General features: G+C 34.9%; 1 protein-coding gene across 2 annotated transcripts in view; it reads left to right on the top strand.

Annotated features, from left to right (window-relative positions):
• Window positions 1–17,697, top strand: part of PDE4B (phosphodiesterase 4B) — a 224,325-nt gene that overhangs the window by 53,405 nt on the left and 153,223 nt on the right. The window contains exon 1 of one of the 2 annotated variants that reach the window (XM_007424890.3): window positions 5,315–5,550. The exons of the other annotated variant lie outside the window; for it this stretch is intronic. Coding sequence (XP_007424952.1) covers window positions 5,315–5,550 — 236 coding nt within the window. Of the gene's footprint in view, window positions 1–5,314; window positions 5,551–17,697 lie in introns of those variants that run through there. 2 annotated transcript variants of the gene reach the window in all.

Below are 17,697 nucleotides of genomic sequence, written 5' to 3'. Positions count from 1 at the left end.
ATCAGCATATGTCTAACACTATTTTGAAGGCTGGCACAGTTTCTGCTGATTGTGCAAGCTTGCCACTTAATTTCTTTCTGAATGTTGATCCCAAGATTTTGACAGTGACCCTAGTGCATAGACTATAGAAAATATTTCCCTTGATACTCTTTCCTGTGCAATCTGGTTTTATAAAGCAGCAAAAAGTCTTGGGTGATGTTAGGTTACTAATTGGCATTTTAAATATGTACTCAGAAAAACAGGAATCAGCAGTGGTGAATTTGTGGAAAGGACTTTTGATATAGCACAGTTCAAATTTATGGAGTGATTTTTGGCTAAATATGGATTTCTGTGTTTATTAATTGGATTAAAATGTACGATTCACATCCTCTAGTCAGGCTTATTACAAATGGAATTATTTCTTCACTTATCAAGATATCTTATTGAAGATCTCTTTATTTCATCTTATGCTTAATTTGATACTGGAACAATCAGGCAGTCAAAGGACATTATGGACATAAAATTCTGCTGGGACTGAATTTGTTATTGTAAGTTGAGATATTATAACACATTAATAATTATGAATATTCTGTATCAAAATGTATTAATATAATACCACAGTTTAGTAAACTATTAGGTAACTCAATTAATTGGAGTAAGCCTCATATAGTTGATAGAGACTCTAATGTATCTATGAATATCTATAAAAATGGAGGCTTCATTTGGTATTAGAATTCTTTTAAGTATCTTGGAATACATGTAGTCCCTGGGTTAAGAACGCCCAAGTTACAGATAACCCATAGTTAAGAACAGAGCCTATTGTAGCAACATTCAAGTTAAATACACAATTGTTCAAGTTAATTACACAATACTACTTATACAGTATTATGGAATAATACTGTTCCAGCTTTTGTGCAAGGACAGACCTTGGGAACAGAACTCGTTCTTAAACTGGGGATTACCTGTATTTATTCTAAAGGATAAATATAGTAGTAAAGTAGTAATTTATTGAAATAAATAGGAGGTTAAAAACACCAATGAGCTTATGGCAAAGGATTAATGTAGAATTGAATATTACTTCGAGACTAATATTCATACCTAGAGGGATTCCTGTATTAATATCTTTGAAATATTTCTGGCAGATTGACAAATTATTTTTTGAAAGATTATGGGAAGATTAAACCTCTAGATTTTCTTTATCTAGGATGTAAGATTTATGTGTTCTGATGATAAACCAGTGTATCTATTAAATCACTTACCATATGATTATGCTAGTGTTAACATATGCACATATACATACATTTTTACTTCTATTTCTCTATGTAATCCAAGCAACGAAGTCCCAAAATAGTTATGGACAAAACTAGAAAATTGCTGTGTGACACCTATGACATCAACCTATGAAATAGGCCTGGTTACTTTTTTAGTTAAAAAAAAAATCTATGTATTTCCAGGATTAAAGGTTGCAAGACACATTTAAAGGATTTTGGGATGAAAGTATAATTTTTATCTTTGTTCATATATTAAACTTAAACTTTGAGATAAATCCAATGTGAAATATGTAGATTTTTTTTATGGGAGAGTAGTGTGTGAATTTATGGGCTTATTGTGTTAACACATTAGATCACTAATTGCTGATCAAGTTTCTGAGTTATTGCAAGAGGAAACAAAATAATCTAAAACTGAAATAGCAACATAATCCATTAAAATACCTTCAGATTTCACAATTTGGTCCAGATGCATTAGCAACATCTAAAACTTCTAAATTATTATCAGCACTGAAATGTCTTTTGGACTATTTCAAATGTGCAATCTTTTTAAATTGGCAATTAAAAAGTATTGTTAGGTTGAATATTAATTATTTGGAATAACTTTGGAATAAATAGTTGGGATACACCATATTAAAAATGAATCATTAAGGGCTTTAAAGTATATTCAGTATATTTCTTAATAAGGTGAGATTAATTCAACAAAAAGTTCTTTTTTCACACTTATTGGACACTTCAGAGAATGTTTAAAAAGGGTTGGCTGTTACCTTTGTTATGTTGGAAGTGTAAAATGATGGAGGGAACATGGAATATACATTAGATATGAACTTGCCCAACCATCATCCCGTTTCAGTTTAATATCCATTAGTTTGTAAGTGTGGTGTTACAGAGATCAAGGCAGTTTAGAGACATGAATATGCTTTCAAATTGCTTACTCCAATTTTGGAATCTATTACTATATGAAGAACTGTGAATATAGTGTAGGCTCAAATTATGCAAAGACCTAGCTCTCTGGAAAAGCTCTAATGCTGGGATGGGTGGAAGGAAAAAGAAGACAACCAGCAGCAAGGTGGATGGACTCAGCTACAGTGGCAATGGCTGTAATCCAATAGAAGAGAATATATGTAGCTCGGGGTTGAACTGTGGAGTCCTTGGATACCAACCCCAGACAAACAGGCAGAAAACAATGCCCTAATCAAGGAACTACCAAGGAGAAAACCACACCCCCACCAACACTGGCAGGGCAAACTACAACAGAGAGCAAACCCCACACTCACTAACACTGATGATGTTGTCTAGCCAGGTAATAAAACATCTGCAAGCAAACAACCAAGCTTAGAGAGCACCTTGAACTCCACAATGGGTGCACTGTTGGAAGACCTGAAAGACTAGGCTAGGGACAGATTGTCATGGAGAAAATCGGTCTATGTGGTCATTAGGAGTTGAAAACTACTTCATGGCACATAATCAAGTGAATGTAGTGCGTGTGGGGCATAGTAAAACATTTACTCTTTCACAGGGAAGATGTCATTTCAGGTTTAAAACCTTGGATTGATGTCTATTTATTTGTTAAATAAATATCCCCCTACCCCTTTAGTTCAGGAGCTCAAGATGACACACACACTGCTCCTTCCTCCCATTTTTTCCCACAATGACAACCTTGTGCAGTAAGTTGGTTTGAGAGAAAGAGAGAGAGTGACCCCAATTACCTAATGATCTTTCATGGCTGAGGGTACACTTGAATCTGGGTCTCTTGGGCTAGTCGAACCCCATAATCATTATACCCCACTGGCCCTCTGCTTATGACACTAATGTAATGGAAAGACTCATCAATCTTACTCTGTGGTTCACGATTTAACACAGTTTTTTACAAACTGAGATTTTTTTATATACAAAATATTTTCTTATACTTTTTCTTTTTTCATTTTTTCCATTTTGGTTTTTTATTTTGTATTATTTTTTCTCTTTATATCTGTATATTAAAACAAATACATTTAACAAATAAAATAATGTTTAAAAAGAAAATTATTTACATACAGGACACTATAGAGCCTATGAGACTGAAGTGGGACCATGGGACTTTTATTTAAGACCTGCCACCCATTTGTTTCCAATATAATCCGAACTTCTCCATTCTCAGACAAAATCTAACTTGCCATATCCTCATGTTCACTGATGACTCTCTTTTTGCTTAGGTATAAATCCAGAAGTGAGGCATGTATTTATTCATTTAAAACATTTATATAGCCACCCATATTAAAACCAAACTCTCAGTAGCTCACAACCAAAGGGTAAAACAATATGTGCGAACCGTAAAAACAGACAACAATAAAACCAAAGATAGAAAAACTTGCCTGATGCAGCCCACAACACTTTCCTCCCACTCCAACCTCACCTTATCCCAATGCATGAGGGAAAAGCCAGCTCTTACATGCTTTCTAGAAGGTGAAAGGGCAGCTGCTGGATCTCAAGGGGGGGGGTGTTCCACAGGGCAGGGGCTGCAATGGAAAAGGCACACTGCCTAGGTCCCGCAAGATCTAAGAACATCTAAGGCAGTGTTGTCCAAACTTGGCCACTTTAAGATGAGTGGACTTCAACTCCCAGAATTCCCCAGCCAGCATGGCTGGCTGGGGAATTCTGGGAGTTGAAGTCCACTCATCCATAAGTGGCCAAGTTGGACAACACTGATCTAAGGGAAGGGAGCTGGAGCATGTCCATCCTAATAACCTGGTCCCATGCTATGTAGGACTTTAAAGGTGATAACCATCATCTCGAATTGTCCTGGAAGGAAACTAGGAGGCAGTGCAGCTTGCTTTTGCCACTGAGCAAAATATTATAAAATGTAATGTTTGGCTAGCTGCAGCTAGGTGATGGGGCTGAATTTTGCAGATGAGTATCCGAAATGTAAGATAAATAACCAAAATGCAGTACACTAGATAGATCTGTATTCCTGTTTCAGTTAAAAAGGCTGGATTTAAGAATCATTAGAATGAGCCAAGCATTAACTCACCATCTCTTTGCAGTTCTGATTGTGAAGTTTTAAAGTTTTCTGCCTGATTTTAGAAGTTGCAACACTATTTCTTCATAAGATAGCAATCATTTAATTCTTAAATACGTTTAAGTGCTTTATTCCTGCCTATCTTATTACTCTTTCTTTTCAACCTAGTTTTGACACTTCCCCTATGGTCTTGAAATTTTTAGAAAACATGGAATTAGTAAAAGCCATAGGTCATTATTGATCTTTTTTTTTTTATTTTTGGGGTCAGAAATATTTTAATTTGCCATCAATTCAAAGGAATTCTTTAGCTGATTATCCTGATTTCACATTATTATGATAGTTCTGTATTTGTTCAAAGATGATAAAACTGGAGTCTTGTATACAATCTGTTCTGAAGCCGTCAGACTGATAAAATGTTGTGCTGACTTAATGTATAGGGGAGGACTAGCTTTAGCATCCAGTTGTCAAAATAATTGAACCAATCAGCATGTTGTAGGAGGAGCAGTTGCAATCTGAGCTGTGGACGGATAATTCTGAATGAAAACCCTTTCAAACAAAACAAGCTGAATATCAACTAACCATTTTCAATTAGGTCTTATAATAGGAAGGGGAACAATAATTTTTCAGTGATCAGGGAGAAACAACATCGCATTACTTCTATTTCTGTCGATCAGGTATTTTAATCCTAACATTATCTGGCAAAAGACTTACGGGGAGTCCTTATGAATTTTTCATGAGCTGTATATGCTGCTGAATGAATTCAGCGAGTGTCACACCATGTAGCTTGCAGACAAACCACATCCACAAGGAGGCTACTGAAACAGAAAGCACTTTGGTGCATTTTCAGAGGCAAAGCCAAGACTGATAAACCTCTTTCTGGCAGGATTGACTTATCTATTTTTCGATTATGCTGCCATTTCTTTAGGCAGCCTTTTCATTCAGATCTACATGCAATGAATGATTGGCACAGAGCTTGTCAATTTAACAGCATTTGAATCCCCAGCAATGTCTTTGGGCTGTGCTATTGTTGTGTTTTCTGTATGGTGAGAGCTAACATAATCTCCAAGCTATGACAGCAAAAGATTCTTCTAGGGAACTTGCTGCTCCGGAGACTGATATTTATATAAAGACTTTCAAAGAACAAATGCATTTAGAACTTGAGCTTCCAAGAGTGTCCGGGAACAGACCCACCTCTCCAAAAATATCCCCCCGCAGTTCTCCAAGGAACTCTCCATGCTTTTTCAGAAAGTTGCTGGTGAATAAAAGCATCCGTCAACGGCGACGTTTTACAGTGGCACATACATGGTAAGATGACTTTGGTATTGATATTTATTCAGAAGGGGACATGAGGCTTTCTCTTTTACACTTTAAGAAAAAAAGAAATTTTGTCATCTGTTTACAGAGCCTGCTGCAATAATAAAAGAATGTATCATTGGATGATTTGTGCAGCTCCTGTCCATATATTTTTCAGAACAAATACTGTACTTGTTTAGGAGAATTCTGATTAATCTTTACTAAACATTTTTGAAAATTATTTATCTAAATTATTCATTTTCTTAGTCTGATGTAATCAATATTATCTTGCTTTCGAGTGTTTTTAGAGTCTGAGACTGCTATATTCTGACATGATTTTCATTAGACTGTAGGGCAAAATATCCCTCTCTGAAGCATCTTGAAGGAGGGTCTTGCAGTCAGCAGATAGCTTAAACTGACCATTTTTGGCATTTCGGCTCCTTGTATGATTGATCAAAACTGGTCTGGAATGGCTTAAGGCAAGGGGATTCTTGTATTAATCAAAGTATATAATAAAGGATGAATAGTTCATTTTGATTTAATAAGTTTTTTTCCATGGATTTTCGCTTTTCTTCTATGTAGATATCTATTCCATAATTATGCCTTTTATTCCTACATGTTAATTTAAATCTCCTAATTTTTACTGTCTTAATTCATTTTTTTTTAAAAAACTTCATTTATATTTTCAAATAAAAAAACAAATTGTGAAAGGGTGGGTGTTAGGAGGAGAAGCAGAATCTTAAGTGTGTGCATAGATAGATGTTCTACTACTGCTGAATTAGGCTTTTTGTCCTTCTTCAGTATTTTTATTTATAGAGTAGATAAATAATTTAAAAGACTTCATATTACAAAAAGTTTATTTTTTGCACTAAGCAATAACTTTTTTAAAAAAGAACCCTTTATCTTTGCCTGTTCTTATATATTTGCTTATAGCAAACTCTAGAGCTGTCTGAATTCTGACCAATAGAAAGAACATTAGGAGAGGAAAGACTTAGTGCCACATGACCACAGATTAAAGCCAAATTATTCATCATGGACTGTACTGTATAGAATTATCAGTTTTGTGTAATTTGGGACCATTTTTTAAAATATAAATCATAGTATCTTGGAATACATTCTTTTGAGTAGTTTACTATCCCAGATTGAAATATGTCACAGAATGTTTGTTAGAAGTAACTGCTACCAATCTGTTCTGAATATTTCATACTTTTTCCTTTTCCATAAATATGAGCTGATATGGCAGTGCACATGTTCTAAAGGTAAGAAACTGGAGATAGTGGTAAAATAAATCAGCAGATATATGGACAGCTGTGCCTTAAATTACATAAGCATGGGGGAAAATATATACTTGTTTTCTTCTGCGATTGTCCAAAAGAATCAGAATGACTAACCATTTCCATCTGGATGAAAATAAAGATAGCAAACTTAATTTTCTACATTATAAAGAGATAATAGAAACTTACAATATCCCCCCAAAATTCTTACATATAATACATAATGGCCATGAGGAAGATACAGTTGCTTTGTTGTAGCAGTGGGAGATGACACTGTTTGACCCTGCATTATTCCTGAGATCTGTAGAGGCCAGCAGGGCTTAAAATGCTCTCTTAGCTTCAGCAGATTACTGGCTATGTCTATTGCAGAAGATAGAAATTTGGCCATTGTTCTTAATAGCTGGTTGATTTATAAATTATTTTAAATCATTCCATCTGGGGCTGTCTTTGAATATATGATTCAGAAACTTCAGGATGTGTAAAATATGTTATTCCCACCTGTTTATCACTTGATGGAGGCATGTGCCTAAATACAGATAAAATTTCATGTGAATGGAATACTTAGAGTTTCTACAGCAAGTAGTTACAGCTTGGATATAAAATAAGACATCAATCAATTGACAAAGTTATCTTGATTAAGCTACTGTTCACTGTTTCCAGAAACTGGTGTACTACTCCAAAGGAACACCTGAATTCTTATCTCTGCCTCTAAAACTAATCAGATCCTCCCAAATCAAGCAAAAATTGCACACTTGAAACTCTGACAATTTGCTATTGAATTTTGGTGATATCATTTAAGAGGGGAGCTTTAGGTCTGCAAATGGATTGCTGGGGACTATGTATGGTTCAGAGGCTATGTATTGTCCATCCCTTTGCCATAGAAAACATGGATAACTGATATTTTATATGCTGGGGAAGCTTGTAGAACCCTGTTAAAATCCTAAAAATCCAGATTTTTCTTTAAAACGTAAATTTGATCTTCATTGTTTTCATTTGATTTGAAATATTGTTTAACTTTCCCTTTAGTGCAGTTGGTCCAGGAAGGGCTAACAAACTTATTAAAACAACTATTCAGTAGGAATTATTAAAAGCAATAACATGAGGTAATCATAAATTAAACTGAGTAGTAGAAAAATATCCTGGAAGAAGATAATGGCAAACTACTTCCATACTGCCAAGAAAATTGCTTGAAGGAAATCATTTTATTTTTTTTTAATCCATAAACTAATAAAATGAAATAATTAGTGAAAACACAGTACTTCATTACACAGAATGGTCTCCTAGGGCCACTGCCAGAAAAGGGGTTGGAAAGAATTCAAGAAATCCCGCTCTACATGTTTTCCCTATTTGTTTGTTTGTTGTTTCAGGTCTTCATGTCCTAGTTCTGCTAACAATGACATAGATCCTTGGATCTAGATTTATATCTGAAGATAGGCAATCCCCTCCTAATAATATTATTTTAATTTGCAGAAATTGCTCAGAGCATACAGTGGGGTTGGGTATGCTTGTGTAAGAATGAACTGAGCATGGTCTCACTTAATACAAACTCAGAGGTGACTGGGACAATTTGAAGTAGCTTTTAATTCATTGACGCAGAACAGATGGCACTAATATTTCCTATCTCTGATTCAAAAATTTCTTTGATACTCTGTTTTTGATATGTATTTCAGGGATTCTTCCCTTAATTAATTATGAATATCATGCCAAAACAAAATGGCTGGTCTTGATGACCAAATATAATCAATACAGTAGAACTGGTAGAAGCTAATTTGAGTATTTTACTAGTGCTGCTTGAAGCCATATAGAAATTTATAAAACTGGTTTGACAAGCAGCATGACAGGAGACAGTGTGTTCAGAATTGGCAGTGACATCCACATTACAACATCCAATTTTTGTACAATTGATCATTTATACAAAATGGCAGAAATACAGTTTTCCAGACTGATTTTTTTTTTCAGTGAAGAGTTTACATACTTTTTAATCAAAATTCCTATTTCTTAAAAAGATTATTAGTACAAGCCAGGCTACTAATAGTCAATATGATTTTCTTCCAGAAGTTATTAATGCTTGTTGAAGTATTTCAGAAATACTTGGTCCAATAAAATATGTTTATATTTTTTATTAATTGTCTTAATTCAAGAAATTACTCATACTAAAATCCACTGGTACTTTTATTTTAGTTGCCAATTTTCTAAGTTTTGATAATTTCTACTTAACTATAAAATGATATTTTTCAGATGCTGACAAATTTGGGAAACTGATTGCTTTGTTGGTATGCATAGCATTACAGCCGATGGCAGAATTAAGTTGAATTTCATATTAATACAGCAGATCCTGTTGACATAAAACCTATGCAGATAGTATCTTCTTTGTTTTTGACAAGGATGTGTGGAAGGATAGTATTTATTGATAAGGAAGTTGTTCTATTTTAGCTGTTTGCTTGTCTATAACAGGTATTTCAGTTAAATATCTACAGGAAGAGTTTCTTCCAATATTCTTTTTCCATCACTGAACTGAACATTGAAAATATTAACCTTTCTATGCCTTAATGTCTTAGGGTTGGCCAAGAACCAAAACTAAAGCTAACTCTAAGAATCAGATAGTACCCTAATTGTATAAAAATGAAGGTTTTAAAGGTGAGGACTCTGTTAAGTGACATGCCAGTTACAGAACCCAAGTAGATGGTATGGGAGAAAGGAGGAAAGACATTATAGGGAGACTCAAAGAGAAGACCAAGCAGCAAGTCCAAAACAGAAGGCAGGGGAGGGGTGTGGGGTATAACCAAACCTAATCATATTGCAGAAGATCATTGAGAATATTTATAGAAAAATATTTTCAGCTGAAATCTGGGGTTTATTTTGGCTCCACATTTGCTAAATGCAAGTGCAGAGTCCTATTTTCTTTTTTATCTAGCTCAGAGATTGAAAAGGAGACAGGGAAGGTTAAGTCACAGGCTTACCAATGCCTAATGGATGTCCTGAATTTGCAGAACCCATGAGATGACCTTCAGTTTAGGGGCAAAGTTCAAAGCAAATGAACTTTCCTCTGTCCTGCAGAGATGCTTTGCATTCATAGCACCCATCTGGTACACCAGTAGAACAAGCCTGCTTCCTTTCACACATAGTTGTGCTCTGCACCTGATTGGCACACCAAAATCAGAGTGCTCATGGGGGGGCGGGCAAATAATATTCTATCCTTACATACATGATGCTGAAGTGCATATTAGGCAGAACAGGCAAACTGAAACTACCTGATGACCCTGGAGAGGAAGGAGACACATAATAAAAACCAGGTTGTTGTGTTTTCCGTGGTGTGAAGGAAGTCAATATACGGGTAAAATAAAGGACATTGTTTATGTTAGAAGGCACTAGTATCAGTAGAAAGGGCAGGCTTAGAATCTCCATAGAAGAGCAGGATGTAGAAGCGCCAGATCAGCTCCCATGATGTTGTTATCAGCCCCTATATTCCTGCAGGTCATGTTACAATTTACACTGCTTTTGTAAGTCTTTTGTATCATTTCCAAAGGTATATAACCTGTAAGTTTGTGAGCTTTGAGGCTCTTTTGCATTTCTTTGGTGGGGAGCCTAGTGATCTCTGTAATTGTGCATGCCAATAAAATATACTTTGTTGCATCTATCTCCAAATGCTTTGGTTCCTTATTTAGATGATGATTTTTCTTATTTAGGTGGGCATGTGTCTAATTTATGTGGGCTATCCTCCTCCCCACTTCCATCTCTAAATCTTGATAAGAAAGAGGATAATTATAGCCAATTGGGTAACACCATAAATAAGAGCATACTACTAATGTAGCAAACGAAGGTTAATCAGAAAATCTTTCTTACCTCAAGACAGATCTGGAGAGTCTGCCCTATGAGAAGACTCTGATGAATATTCACAAATATTTGTAGTTCACTTTTTCACAAAGTTAATTAATCCAGGACACTTCAACCATTTATAGGAAACTTGTTTTGAATTCCAATCTTCTCAGAAAGTTGGAGACCTTTGCTTTAATTTGCAAATTTCTCTTTTATTTCATTCTTAAAATTATTGTACAGATTATTATATAGTTTGCTTGAAAATATAAGCTATTTCTTTAATAATATGTCTGAAGTGCAGTAGTAGTGTATTAAGTTTATGCCTAAGAAAATGAAGCTTTACAGGAATGACATAAAGAAGCTAAAATCACACCTTGCATTGCATCAGTAATGTGAATAAGCCCTAGATCCATACTTAGGTGTCTAAATAAATGAGTCAGCCTTCCATGCTGAGTTAGAGACACCACCCAAGGATTCTTTATTGGATAATAGCCAAAACCTCTTTGTCAAACCCAGGCATAATCATTTAAACATGAATTGCCATCAGGATGAAGAGGGCTACAACAGGTGTCTCTGCCAATGCAATGAGGCTCCCAGAATCAGAAAGACTAAAATCTCCATCCTGCTTTTTGGGGTGGAGAATTTGGATGGTTTTGCTGTAATGTATTTTTACCAAGTCATTTAAAACAAATCAACATTCCTTAGCTTCAGTTATAGATCCTGTATCATAATCATACATTTCAGCTACTTTGTATTACCAATCCACATTTTATGAAACTGGAGAATGGGAATATGGGAAAAGCAATAGCCTGATCTCTCTGTTCTGACTATCCTTTCCCAAAAGATGTTATGGTAGTGTAATACTCCTCTAAGGAATTACTGCCAAAATCGTTAAGTATGGGCTTGCTTGGATCCCATGTGCACCTATATTATTAAGCTTTTTTCAACATCATGTTGTTCCATTAGAAAAACTGGCTAACTTTTAACTTTATGGTTTCACCAGATGTCCACTATGTGAATATTTTATATATGGATTTATTTTTTTTCTTCTGAGAGGCCAGGGTGACATACGTGGAAATCTCCTATAATTTTATTATGACCACCACAACAGCCCTCTGTAAGTAGGTTGTGCTGAAAGAGGGTGACTGGCCCCAAATCACATAGTCAATTTTGTGTTTGAAGAAGGACAAACTTGGGTCTTTCTGGTCCAAAACAACACCTTAACAACTGCATTTCATTGGCAGACTAAATTCACACTATAATTGCATTTATTGATAAATATTGGGATTTTTTTTTAAAGCTGTGGGAACAGAATGAACCTTTCAGCTCATATAAAGCTGTTTAGTAGTCAGTATGGCATCTCTATTTTTATTCTCACCACAAATTATTTTAATGCTGTACTTTTTGTTTTTGTTTTTCTGAAAGATTAACCTTTAAATATTTTTATTTTGAGCTTGATTTTTTTTTAAAAAAATCTCATTATTTTAAGTTATTCTTTGCTGAACTGCTGGAATTGACCTGAATTGATTGGTTTGCCATGTTTGTGCTCACTATGCTTTCCTTGGATTCACTTGTCCCTGCAGACAGTGATTGTCTCCTAGTATTAAATTTAGATCTTTCAGGGATAGCTAATTATAGGTTTCTTTGGTGAATGCTGTTTGTTGCCTGCAGTTTGTGTTAATACATGAGTGAAATCAGCATATTATACGAATGGACAGATTTAGTCTTCCCACTCTTTATTATAGTAAGTTATGAGACTCTTCATGAGAATATTTAAGTAGAAACAGATTTATCTCCATATCTTTAAAAAATGTCACTTTTTCCTTTCACTCTACAGGTTCCAAAGAGTGGATCCTTGTATAGCCATCATTTACAGAAGGCATAATATCAGTAGCATCAGAAAAACTCCAGAGAAGGAGGGGGAGGAAATCAAAACAACTCAATAGGTCTGGTCATACTTAGTGTCTGTGAAACTGGGAGATAGAGATGGAAATAAAAAGAAAACTGGTAGGAAATGGGATTGTTTTAAGAAAAGGCATGAATAAGGCTTTCTTTACCCACCAAGTGTGCCTCACCAAAGCAGGACAACTCAAGGTGATGCAGCACATTTCCTTCGGCTGGTATTTTCTACCACCACCTTTTTTCCCCTCATCTGAACCAGGATTATAATAATAAGATCAAATGAAGAAAAATGGTTTCCCTTTTCTGCTACTTGAGGAACACAAGGGAATTTAAACCCAGAATCTTGGCAGTGAATCTGGAGAGGCCTAGGCTTACTGAGGCATGTTAGCCGATTATAATTCCCCCCAAATACACAAGTTGTCACAAAAAGGTCAGTTTTAGTGTTTAGACTTTATTGTGAACATACAGGAGCAAAGAAAACATAAATGAATATTAAATTTGTGGAAAAGGATTAAGCTTCAAAACTGATGTGTCAGCCCCACTAGGTAGATCAGACCAAGAAATCAACTCCACAGGAAGGCTAAAACTAGTTTTATTGAGATTGGCTATCATAACAGAATCTTGCAAGTATGATTGTGATGAACATCCTCCCTGTTCTTATACTTCAGTAAATTAGGGAGGTGTCTGTCTGAGTCGCTTCTGAACATTATCTCTGTGTTGGAGACTTAAAATGTCATATCTCTGTCGTATCTCCATCAAGGTCATCTTCCTTACTACATAAAGTGAACAAAAGGTGGAACAATGGAAAGTCATGATAGATAATAAGCCTTACAGGAAAAAAACCCAACTTTGAAATAAATTGGGCAAAGGTTTAGCACATTCAAAAAGAAAATAAGAATACTAACATGCCCTGATTACTCACTGTATGTGGAAGTCTATGTACACTGGATTCCTTCCTGAGTCCTGAAAGATTTCACCTTTACAACCTGTGTGGTAGTAGCTTAGATTCTTTTTATCTCTCCCTACATTCAGACTTCACTCTTGGGGGAGAATTCGAAAGATCAAAGCCCTCCAACAAACTCCTTCTATGCTATTTAACCTCAAGAGAAAGAGAGTTTTGTTTGCTCAGAGATTTAGCCAACTGGCTATCATAAAATTTCTTGCATCGGGTAGAAAGGATTAACCTATAGGTTAGTTGTGTGTGTGTTCTGGTCAAATGAAAATCTCTAAAAGCTTGCATCCTCAGAGTTGCCAATTACATGTACAGAATGGAGAATTCTGAAAAGGGTTGGTTGACAAGCACAATGAACTGCTGTATTACATATTGCAATTTTTTAGGGCAGATCTTATTTTTTAATTTAATCTATCTTGGAATTTTGAAATCTCTCTTATAGTTTTAATTATATATTCAAAATCTTGTTGTATTAATATTGCCTATTTTAAGCATTTTTTTCACAACTATAGTATACAATTTCTCTAGGAAGCAGGAAAAAAAAAAGTTGAGAGCACAAACAAAGAAATATACACTGAGATTTTGTATTAGTTTGCATTAGTTTCCTGTGGTTTATCTGTCCAGAATGTATTAATGATTATTTCTGTAACGCTTCTGAACATTTCAGAAGAAAAATAATAGAAGTCACAAGTGTGGGCAATTATTTATTAAGACTTTTATCTAATTACATTTGGAAAGTTTTTAATTTATTTTATGCTTAATTTATTGGGACAGGTGGGTAGGTAATTGTCAGATAGTCATCTTCCCAATTTGCATTTGCTCTGGAGAATTGAGGGGCCCTTTGGAGTAGAGTGGGATGAAAGTGGAAGCATCATCAGTAATTAGGTGCTTCTGCCTTCCTTGTCAGACATCTCTACTAGATCAAAGAACCTTCTGACACCAAATAACTCTAAGTGATCTATTTGTTTTGCTTGTGGGATTTCCCCCCACAAAAGACAGAATACAGTCCTGCAAAAAAAAAGATTCATTCATTGATGAATTCAGCTTTCCTATTCAGCCAAATCAGGGCTAATTAAAAAAAATAGAATTAATAGAATGATGGTCAAGAAATATTTGGGAATTGTTATATAGCATCTGGTTCTGAGAAGACAAATGGCTGTCTATTAGTAAATTTTTTTATTTAATTATACTGGAGAGAATTAATACTGAAAGAAGACTACTTTTTAACAGTATATATATTATGGAATCAGGTGTATGTGTAAAAGGAAAAAATGGGTCCACTGAACAAAGATATTTTAGAAAATCCAAATGTCTGTTTTCAGAGATAATTATTTCCACAGTTCCTCTCCCAACATATTTCATGCCTTTTGATATTAGAATTACATTTGTCGGTTGTACCAGCATCAGCCTAGGAAACCTTCTCCAAACTCATTTTTTAATAGCAAGGTTATCTATGATATAAGGTGAAGGTATAAACCATTGTTCACTCTCTCAGCAAGGTCATAGATTTCTTAACTCTCCTGTTTAATCTTTCACTTATTTCTGGAAAAATGTGCCAAAACTGCACAGTTTTGGCATCCACTGACACTTGAAAGTTTCCATGAGATTAGATAAAAAGGCACGACAAGCGCGTGTGCCTTCCCCACTTCATTCAAAGCTACCAAATGATAATTTCCAGCAGTGTTTAACCACATCGTTAACAGAAGGTGTTATGGACTTACTTTCCTTTAGTTTCTTCTAAGTACTCTTAAGTTGCTTGGATTTCTATAAGAGTCAAAATTCACTATCTCTTGCTTGTGGTGTTTAGATTTTTACTTTTATCTCCTATTGATAGTAGTAATTGATTAATTTTTTTACTATTATATTTTTTTTACTGATGGATGTGTTGATTTTAATTAATATATCATTAGCCTGTGTGGTGATATTTTAACAGAAAGATAAGAGATACATACAATGAGCTGTTCAGTTATCCACTTGAAGCTGTTTGGAGTAGAATGCTGAATAATTAATTAATTAATTAAATACATTTCATATGCCCACATGGAAATTTGCATTTTCATATGCAAAGGGCATTTAAATTACTTATTCTTTCAAATATACATACATTACAGGTAGTCCTCATCTACCGACCACAATTGGGACTGGCAACTCAATCGTTAAGCAAAGCAGTTACTAAGTGAAACCATGACTGTGCTTATGATCTTACTTAACTTTCCTTTGCTTTACAGACCTGTGAAGGTTGTAAATGCGAGGATTGGTTGTAAAGTTAGTTTTTTATCGCCATTGTAACTGTGAACAGTCACTAAATGGGGCAGTCACTAAATAAATTCATCCTATCAGTTGATAATTACCAGAATAGTGGAGTCTGTTTATTATATGCATCCTTTCTGTTCAGGACCCCAGAATCTCTTCCCTTCTTAGCCTTTGTGCTAAGAATCAGGCATCATTAGGTTTTAAAATTTTGCTGATGTAATGCTCTCTAATGCTTATCTGCAGAGACTTTATTGGAAATTTCAATCATGACTTTCTATTGCTGTCCTCCAGGTCGTGTCTATAGGCAATAGTGGCCTTAGACATTTTGCTGACTGAAACAGAGCAATTTGTTAAATTAATACTTAATCAAATAAAGATGCATATTACCCAAGTATGAAATTAATGCTGGACAGAAAATCCTATAGGACATCTTTCTCCCTAGCTGTAAAAAACACACTAATAAAATAATAAAATTCTTCAGAAATTCAGAGAGATTATTAACTACACCAAAATGAGGATTACAGTATATGTCCATGTGTTCTCTCTGCAAGACGGGAGAGAAAAGTCATATATTTATCATTGATGTGCATGTTATTTTGTTTCTAGAATCCTAAGATAGGTCTCAAAATAGGGCAGTAAAATGTTATAAATTTTGGTTCGCATATTATAATGCATCTGTATGTCTTCATGAAATAGAAGGTAAGTAAGTCTGTCAAATGTTAATATTTTCTGACATAATTGCATAGTCTCTTACCCATTCAATGACAATGTCATCAAATAAATTAAAATCAGGGACAAGGTAAAATATGATAGAGTAGGCTTTCTATAGTCAAACATGCATTGATCTATTTTATTCAAACATTCTGCCTTTGCCCAGTTGGATAAATCACAGTCTGGAAAAACTATAACCGGTTTTTGTTGTGCAAATGGAGCAACGATTCTGATGACGTTTGGCTGCCATGATTTAAATGGGCTTATCCTTCAGTTGGTTATGAGCCAATGTTTTTGTTGGCTTAATAGAAGGTCTTCCTGCATGCTCAGAGTGAAGGCTGCTGCTGTCAACATTACAGCCAACAGGCTGCAAAACACTCAGGATACTGCTTTTCAGGATGCTGCTTCCTCTTTTTTTTTCTTGGCCAAGAGGACTATATAAACATTAGCAGATGTAGTCTCCATAGAACACAGATTGGAGGTTCTGTGTCATATAATTGACTTATTACTCAATTAAAGTTCTTGGAGGTACCGGGGTTTGGGGGGAGGGAGGAGGAGTCCAGCTACTCGGAAGATTCCCTTTTGCTTAAAAAAATGGCTGTGATGATATTAAATGGGTAATCAAACAACATGTATTAATCAGAAACTTGTTTATGTGACACAAATATGCACAATACAAAATGTAATTTATCAATAGACTTACCCCTTCTGTTCTTGTATCAGTAATTCAGCTAACGCATTTTATTAGTATCTTACATCCAGTTCTGTGTATTAATATTAAAGATAGTACACTTCAGTAAAGTACAGATTTTAATGCAAAGGTTAGTTGGTATAATGTTGAATTATTGATATCCAAGAAAATAGAGTGGATGTGAATTGCCTGCAGCTCTGCTGGCACCTTATTTTGTACACTATAATCTGGCTCAGTTACAATCATTTTCTGCTCTGTATAGTAGTTTTCCTTTACTTTTTTAGCAGAATGGTACATTTTAGTTAATAATCCATTGAGCAAAAGTAGTAAACATTTGGTCTGTAATTAAGTCTCTTTAATGAAGTAGCTGTAGTTGTGGTCCAGGTGACAGTAGTAATTCTGCAATGTCTTGAGTTCTTTCTTTCTACCCTAGGGAGGACCTTAGGGCAAAGCCAACAAGGTGAATACCTATTATGAGCAGAAATTCCTTAATTTGTTTTCTTCATCTTTCTGTTCTCTTGCTTCTGAGTTTTTTTTTACATATATTACCACCATTAATC

The sequence above is a fragment of the Python bivittatus genome, unplaced genomic scaffold (assembly GCF_059951505.1).
Source record: "Python bivittatus isolate LINGU-HERP-01145 unplaced genomic scaffold, Pbiv_v1 ctg000700_np1212, whole genome shotgun sequence".
NCBI lineage: Eukaryota > Metazoa > Chordata > Lepidosauria > Squamata > Pythonidae > Python > Python bivittatus.
The sequence above is the reverse complement of the archived record's forward strand: the minus strand, read 5'-3'. Positions and strand labels throughout refer to the sequence as shown.